This window comes from Oenanthe melanoleuca, chromosome 1 (assembly GCF_029582105.1).
Source record: "Oenanthe melanoleuca isolate GR-GAL-2019-014 chromosome 1, OMel1.0, whole genome shotgun sequence".
Lineage (NCBI taxonomy): Eukaryota > Metazoa > Chordata > Aves > Passeriformes > Muscicapidae > Oenanthe > Oenanthe melanoleuca.
In genome coordinates this window covers 105,840,835-105,849,226 of record NC_079333.1, presented here as the reverse complement: position 1 = coordinate 105,849,226, position 8,392 = coordinate 105,840,835, and the positions used below count along the sequence as shown (strand labels likewise).

At 36.7% G+C, this 8,392-nt stretch overlaps 1 protein-coding gene across 8 annotated transcripts in view; it reads right to left on the bottom strand.

Moving 5' to 3' along the window:
- Nucleotides 1-219: 219 nt before the first annotated feature.
- Nucleotides 220-8,392, bottom strand: part of KDM6A (lysine demethylase 6A) — a 149,998-nt gene continuing 141,825 nt past the window's right edge. For 3 of the 8 annotated variants that reach the window (XM_056506552.1, XM_056506584.1, XM_056506576.1), the window contains 3 exons: nucleotides 5,834-5,960; nucleotides 4,730-4,900; nucleotides 220-4,468 (listed from right to left, as the gene is read on the bottom strand). In XM_056506552.1, the coding sequence (XP_056362527.1) occupies nucleotides 4,412-4,468; nucleotides 4,730-4,900; nucleotides 5,834-5,960 (355 nt within the window). In that variant the 3' untranslated portion in view covers nucleotides 220-4,411. Of the gene's footprint in view, nucleotides 4,901-5,833; nucleotides 5,961-8,392 lie in introns of all 8 variants that reach the window. The other 5 variants (XM_056506567.1, XM_056506603.1, XM_056506594.1 and 2 more) reach the window with 3 other exon arrangements.

Below are 8,392 nucleotides of genomic sequence, written 5' to 3'. Positions count from 1 at the left end.
ATTCATGACAACCCTTCCCACAGCACAAGATATGCTGTCTGATGCTCTACTCATTTGGTATTGGCAAAATATGAATGTTCTTCCTTGGTAATGCCATATCCTCTTTTCCAAAGTGGAGGAAAGGTACAAAGCTCTTCTGATTAGCACACAGTAGTCTTTCCCTAATTAGCAATGTTCTTTTACAGCACTGAGAAATGAGGACCTTTTGTTTGCCATTAGTTGAGGTAAGTGTATCTTGCTTTTATTTGGGTTTAAGACTACTTTAAAGGAGTAGCTTTTCAGCTGCAGCATGGTTTGTCAAGATTACAATATTTATGACTGCATAAAATACATAAGTAAAAAAAAAATTATGATTTGTAGAATTTGTTATCAAGAGCTGAGACTTAAACCTTTACAGAACTGCAAATACTGGCTTCCTAACTGCTAGTTGATAATTTTGCTGGCAAGAGCATTTGGTTACACTTTTCTTTCATCTCTACACCCTTTTGTCCAACTAGTAAGAACTAGCAAGAAAGTCAGCTCAAACTGTGGTTAAACTGTTGTAACAGCATTAGATAAACTGTGCTGATTCTTCATTCAAACACCCTTCATTTGAAGCTACAACATAAGAGGCGATTCTTTTTGTTCAAAAGGAACTATCTGCATGCTCTGTGCCTGTAACACTTCACACTGATTACAAAAAATTTAACAATGCAATCACTAACATACCCCACTAATGAGAAATTATGAGAAACTGTTGGATGCAGAACCTTCTGCATCAGTCAACTCTGATCGATAAGAAAGCTATCAATTTTGAAATTTAGATTTAATGCATTTTCAAGAAGCTAATGAGAAAGGAGCAACTTAAAATAAATACCATCATTAAAACTGCAAACTGTTACAATGATATATTATAAACTTGTCCTAAATAAACCTAGTGCTTCAAAAATTTACCAGTGAATTCGTATTACAAAATATGTGAAAATACAATAGAATACCACAAAACAACGTCTTTTTCTGGGGTCAACAATGACGCCAAGATGATTCAGTCTTAACTTTCAAAATTGTTAATAGAACATATTGTAATATAGAAGTTGCAATTTGGTTGAAATCTAGAGAACATCCCCACCAAACTCAATCTTCTTCATTCCTCCTCTAAAACTAGTGCCAAACTTCCTGTCAAAGTTGGTATTTTCTTGAAGAGCTTTAAAATTTAGCTGTTACTTATTTTCTACTACTACATTTTGGCAGCAACTATTTATTGGTCTGTTATTGCAAAAAGTGCAATTTAACAATAAACCAGTCTGAAGGTCATTCTATGTCTTGAGGATACATACCATATATTTCTTTAAAAATAATCATACTTTTGTAAGCAATACTTTACAGTAGACACCTCAAATCTACCATAGATGTAAAACTTAAAACGAGAAAAATTTAGTCTCTAAATCTTTATACACATATTTATATTCGAGTTTCTATATATATTATATATATACACAAGCACAAGAGTATATATAAAATATATATAATCAGATTCAAAAAAGAACAAAAACTGGGCACTGTACATAAAATCTTTTTAAAACTCAAACAATAGAAAAACTTTAAACATTAAACAATTTTAATAAAAGTTTCTGTACAATGCTAAGCAGTTTTATTTACATATAGAAAATGTAATAGGAGTAGTGTTTGAAATTACAGAACTCCTTAAAATTTCAATGGCAGGTAATCTGGAAAAAATAACAGCATTCCATTCACAAATATTTTCAAGCAATAAATATGTATTTATAAATAGTGTAAATTTACATCAAGATTAGAAACAAAAATCACAAATCTGAAGTTTATTCCTTAGTCTATGTGCAACCCATTTATCTTTGTGACTTGGCTGTTAATTGTTTTAAATTTTATTTAGGAACCAAAAGTGTAACCGTCATGGTTTCAAAACAAGACAGAAAAACATAAAAGCAGTAAAAAATTTATATCACCTAACTCTTCACATTAAAAAAAAAAAAAAAAAAAAAAAAAAAGAAAAAAAAAGAAAAAAAAAGAAAAAAAAAGTTGCCCAAAGAAAGACTTAAAATTTCTAACTACCTTACAAAGAAATGACCAGCTAAGCTAGTACTTTTTCCAAGGGAAATTCTGAAGGGGGAAAAATGGATGAAACCAACTCATCAGCCCAGAAACAGAGAAATACAAAAGAGGTGGTCTTCAAGTCAGTAGTCTGTATAATGTTGCCAGTTTTGTCAGATATATACAAAACATGGAATTATTTTTTTGAAGTACAGCTGGATGAGCTTTATTTGTTTTGAGTTCTGGAGTAGGAGGCAGTGCTCTCTCCTGTCCAGTTGGTTGACACTCCGCACTTGGAAGGTTGCATAGACACAGCTTTCAGCCAGCAGCCTTACGGGATAGCTACAAAAATCAGTGGTGCAGAACTGGGTCACTTCCTGAATATCAGAAAAGTTTTCATTTAATGTCCATGAAAAAATGTCAAGATGAGGAGGATGGCAATGGAGGAGCCTGAAAGAGAAAACATTAAATTACCTTTTCTACAAGGGTGCAAAACTCTGTGTTTAACTAAGACCTGCACAAACTGTAACCATCAGAGTTTAAAACTCACACACGCTATTCTTTTTATACTTCAGGACTCTTTTGAGAGAACAGTGACATTTTTTTCCACCCTACTCAAATACAACATGTATTTTATACATTAGGATTTTGCCTGTACTGCAAAATGGAGTATGCTGTGGGGATGTCTGTTAATATGATGTGAGGAGCCACAAGTCTCACTGTGATAGCAAAGAGTTCCATGTGGCCTCAGTATAGTTGTATCTAATTTTTACACTCTAAAACAGGGATTCTCAACCTGTTTACCAATGGGGAGATGGTCCATTTGTGGCTCTCTAAAGCCTCTGTGGGTTTCATTTTCCCTCCTCCCCTCTACCTGAGCAGTAACATACCCCCCTGAGGTTAAGGTATCTGTGGAAAGAGTTTTGGATTCTCTGACATAGGGACAAAGTGCCTCAAGAGCCAAGTGAGGTGTCTTGTTCCTGCCTGCTGTCAGGAGACAAGGTCCAGAGGACACCTAATTGCTTCCCAGTACTGCACTCTGTGGCACTCCATCCAAACACTGAGTCTTTGATGGCATTTCCTCCCCTTTTCCTGCTCATCTGTGGAACCCCTACAAAAAGCTGCTCACAGTCTTTAAAGACTTTAGATCACACCAGAGTACCCAGCTATGGAACTCTAATGCTGGGTCATCCCTGTGTTTGCTCCTGGTACTTTATCCCAGTCTCTCTTTGGCCTATTGCACCTTTGCCAGCTGAGATTATCTTCATCCTGTGATTCACAACAAACCTTAACTCTATTCCTGTATCTGAGAGATGTCACTTCTGGGCTATGACTTCCCAATTGAGTGTATATCCCCTTTAAAAGAAATGAATGGCACACCAGCTTCATACAGGAACAATTATCAATGTCCTTCAGAGCCCCAGCCTTAGGTTTTGGTGGGGGAAGGAGCTACTCACAGGTTGAAAACCCTTGTTCTAGGGACACTATCATCATTGTTACCTATATAATGTATAAGCACAGACAACAAAATACCCTTCCCTCCCTCTCATTTCCATACAGAAACAGTCTTCCCCATTTCCACTCAACTGGATGAAGTATCTGAGAACAGGTGTTTATTTATATGTTTTTCTATAACAGATCATCACTTAGAAATTGCAGCATTTCACAGACTATAATGACAGTGACCTCCTAGAAGTGTGAACTGAAGTTCAAGCAACCCAGGCTCTGTGAGACTAATGAAGACAATTAAATTCAGAGGACATGGTCCCACACTCTTGCCAGCCTCTACTGACAAACCTTGAGGCCTTAACTCAGGTCACAGCTTGGCATGCTACCAACACATGAAATAACTAAACACACATTTTCTGCAGCACCTGGAAATGAATCAAAAGGCACAGCCCTTACTGGGCTGTCACAGCAAATCCAACATGAAATTCCCATAACACTTAGTCCAAAGTTTGTCTCCTTCGACAGAAACCAAGGCTTATAAATACATCCAGCATCGCTTTCATCGTGGTTACAAAAAAAGCCATCTTTGCCTGGAACAATGAAACCTGGGTGAAATGTTAGGACAGTTGTGCTGACACAGTTCAAAGCAGGAGGCTGCCATACATAGCAAAGAGCTATAATGGCAAAGAGGCTTTTTGCTTTAAATTGAAATGCAAAGGAGGCCCCAAGCCAAGAGACAGAACTGTTTGAGAGCATCCACTTGCTAAGCAGAAGGACAGTGCTGATTTGGGAGGGGATGGGTAGGGAAGGGGAAGGAAGGGTCTGAGTGCATAGGATGCTCTGCTGCTATACTGACTTCATACCACAACCAATGTATTAGAGATGCTCTTGAACCTGGTGCTAGTTTCTCCAAGCTTCACTGTCCTGATTCTTCCCATCTCCATCTGATCCAGTTATGGTCTTCAGGTGATCTCTATTGGATTTTTAAAGCCACAACTTTATGAATTGTAACATCATACTTTTCCTGAAAACTCAGTGGTTATGTTCTGCAGTAAGTTACTGTAGTATTTCACACAATTCTGACTCTTCAGGTTTTGTTCTGCAAATATCACACACAACCCAAACCTCCATTTGAATCAGAAAGTCCACGGTACTCGTACAACGGAGCACCAAGACAATCTACAACTGCTTTACAAATAATGTATTTATGCACCCACTTATTAATTTGACTTACTAATGTAAATTGATCATAGACTTGCATCAAGTCCTCCATTTTGTACTGTTCTAGCACCACAAAGTTTTCCAGGTTCGTGCTTATCTTTCGTGCACAGTCTTGGCAATGTACAACGTAGGTCTTTCGAGAATTGCTCTCACTAGTGACAAAAAGCAGATCAAAGACTTCCACCTATTAGACACCAAACAGAAAGCCAAGAGTTACAATTTCATTCTTTAAAAAGTTAAAACCATGAGAACTGCTTTTTTTTCAAGATTTACAACCTTATCCTGTGCATGCAAAGAGAAAAATTACATTTGTTCAGTGGAAATCTATTCTCCCAAGGCTCGGGCAGAAGTGAAGCAGTGTAAAACCACTAATATTACACTAAGGATGTCTGCAGGAACAGTGCCATGGGAAAGCTTTGGGTCAATATTGACAAAGCAGGATTCATTTGCTGAATAGGGGTTACTCAGTAAGGTGGGGATTTCAAACAATTATACCTATTTTTCCTTTTTACTGTCTGCTCAATAAGTTTGTTATTTATTTCCTTACTACTGAGCCACATGCTCATCCTGCCCAAGAGGCTTTGCCAGAGGATAACCAGAAACTCATTTTCAGGAGACAGGAAAATGTTCTTTTCTTTTAAGCTTCATGAAAACTCTTATCCAATACTTTAAAGCAACTATTAACAGTAAGTAGAAAGAAAAAATTCAGCAAAAAGTTATGTCCTGCAGAAAAAAGGACTTAAGTTCTCTCTCTTCTGGGTGTGCTGTTGACTTCTGAAATGAAGATAGGTATACCTTTAAAATGAAGCTCAGCAGATCAAATTTTATGCAGGAAGAGTTAACATTTTATAAAAAAACTTATGAATTTAAAATCAACCCAGTGAAAAACAATGTTGTGGAAGTACTGTGGGAGAGCCTTCTGCAAAATACAGCCCATGTCTAGAAAAAACATCTGGATGAGCTCCTGGAAGGCAGTACTGCATCACACAGATGTGCTTACATCACACAGCAGATGCTGCAGCTAAAAACCAATATTTAAGTATCATCAACAACAAAAGACAGGGCAAAATTTAAATAGGTATGACAAGAGTAGATGACCCAACACATTTTTACTGACCTCACAAATGCTACAGTAATGAGCTGGCTCGTCCTTTGCTCGTCCATGCCAGACAATCTCCTTTCCTGCAGCAATCAGAGCTTCCCTCAGTGTCTGACACTGTTTGAGAGTTCTTAACAGGCAGTACCTGCAACCAAAAGCAGTTGTGGGTTCAGTTCAACATTCAACTGTATAGCAAAACTCAAGAAGGCTTCAGTTTCTTCCAAGACCCTGCACTTGGAGCCTGCTCCCTAGGAAGAATCACTGGACTCATGGCTTAGGGAGAAATCAGACTTGTGCTTATGTCTCTTTCAGGACTGCCCCTTGCCCTGCAAACAGGCTGTACCTTTAATTTATGACTGAAACACATGAATGCTCTTTTAAGCACAATAGAACAATGTGTTTTTAAAAGCAACTCATGTATTTTATTTTAAACCATAAATTTGTCAGCAAAAACTGCCAAGTTCTGCACAGCTGTTTACATTTTGTGTGACTATAGCGTGATCCAAAGGACTCTTTTAACATCCTAAAACTCCTGTTGCCCTCTTGACACTACTGAACTTTATTATCCCAAGTTTTCTGAAACCCCAAGTTCTGCCAGGAATCACTTTACACACAGCTGAAATATAATCTATAAACATGTATCTCCTCCCATGCAAAAGAAAAAAGAATAGAGGGGTTGGTATTACCAAAAAAAAAACAAAACAAAACAAAACAAAACAAAACAAAACAAAACAAAACAAAACAAAACAAAACAAAACAAAACAAAACAAAAAAAAAAAAACCCCAACCAAACAAAAAAAAAACCCACAAAAATAATTCTAGCATTTATTTTATGAAGAGAAGAACTGTTCAAATGTCAAATTAAAGCCTACAATTCCCTGTCATACCCCCTGTAAAGGCAAAAATACCTAAATAATTTTATGTCACGATTTGTCTCTTCCTCACAATAAAATATAACTTGTTTTTCTAGCATTTTATGAGCTACATATGTTCTTCAAAAAAAACAAAAGCTGGCAAAATAGGTTCCCAAATTTCTAAATTACAATGTTATTTACAATAATTTTAGATCTGAGCTACCCTATTTGAGCTGCAGCCTTTGCAGCCTACAATTTTCTTCTCCACAGGGCAGTTACATTACATGCTCATTAGATGCAGAAAGAAGACTGAAAAAAATTAAGGGCAAAAACAAACACTGGACAGAAAACAAAGCACTCAAGAGTTCTATCAAGTGCTTTCAACTTGATCCTTCTCCCATTTTAAAGCCTGAAACATGTAATACACATATTCTCTACTTTAAAAAACCACCACATTTCTTTCATGTGTTTCCAAGTAGTTAATAGAATCTCAGAATTCTGAAATACTCTCCTCTTGTTTTACACTCATACTGTTCATCTTCACTAAAAACAGTGGCTTCACTAACACCCTCAATGTAAGGATAACACAAAACTGGAAGTGTGTTTCTCTGTTAAACAACTTTATTATCATGTACCCAATTTCAAGGAAATTATGCAGCTCATTAAGCTGTAACTCCTTCAACACTTCTGAAGTTTGACATGAATGTGAGTTATGAGGTTAAGGCCAAACACAGGTGATAGATTAAATATTAATTCGTTCGAGTGTTGGGTTATTGTGCTCCTGATAAACTCAGCAGTTTTGGAAAAGCATTCATTTATGCAATACTGCCTGATTATTTCAAATACACTTAAAATCTACCATTCTTTTCTGCTATTACCTGGAAAAGTCTCTGGCACCCCAAAGAACAATTGCAAGCACACCTGCACACCTGCCACCATTGTTCTGCACTCCTGACTTCCAAAGACTTTTCAAAGTGTTATTTTCAAAGCATTTTCTATTGTTACACTTGTGAAAAAAGAACTGCCCAGAATGTAACCAACTTACAACACTGCTATAATGTTTGCCAAATTCACAAACGAAGCAGAAAACAATAGCTTGAAGGTGAACTCCCCCTCCTTGGATAAAACTCAGGTCCTAGTAATGGCACTTGAAAATGTAAATGTTAACTATTTCATGCATTTAAATATGAGGGAAATGATACAAACCATCACTGTGAATATGCACTGCAATTTCCTGAAGTTTGGGAAGCCTTAAGAAAGCCAAAAAGGTTCCTAGCAAAGTGATAGTGTGCAAGTTCAATGGGGTCAGCTTTTAGTACTGCAGGCCTGCTTTTATTCTGGTACAGTGAGAATCCAACTGGTAGAAAATCTAGACCATCCCCCTCTCAAATTCTTTGCAGGTATGGCATTAAGATATGAGCAAATTATGTCTAGTCAAATTCAAATATTCAACAGAAGAGAATTAAAAATGGACATAATCCTGATTTAGTCTAAAAGGGCAGTGATAAACCCATCTGAATACTTAGATATTCAGTAAAACTTCTCAAAAGTGTGGAGACCATCCACTGGCAATGCAGAACCGACCTCTTTGCACCTTCCAGTAATACATCTTCCCTGACACTGAAAACTATTTTACCTAACTTCATGATTTTGTGCAAAATAATTTCTCCTGTGTCATGTTCTTTTACATTTCTGAAACTATTTCTGTAATAGAACTTAGTAT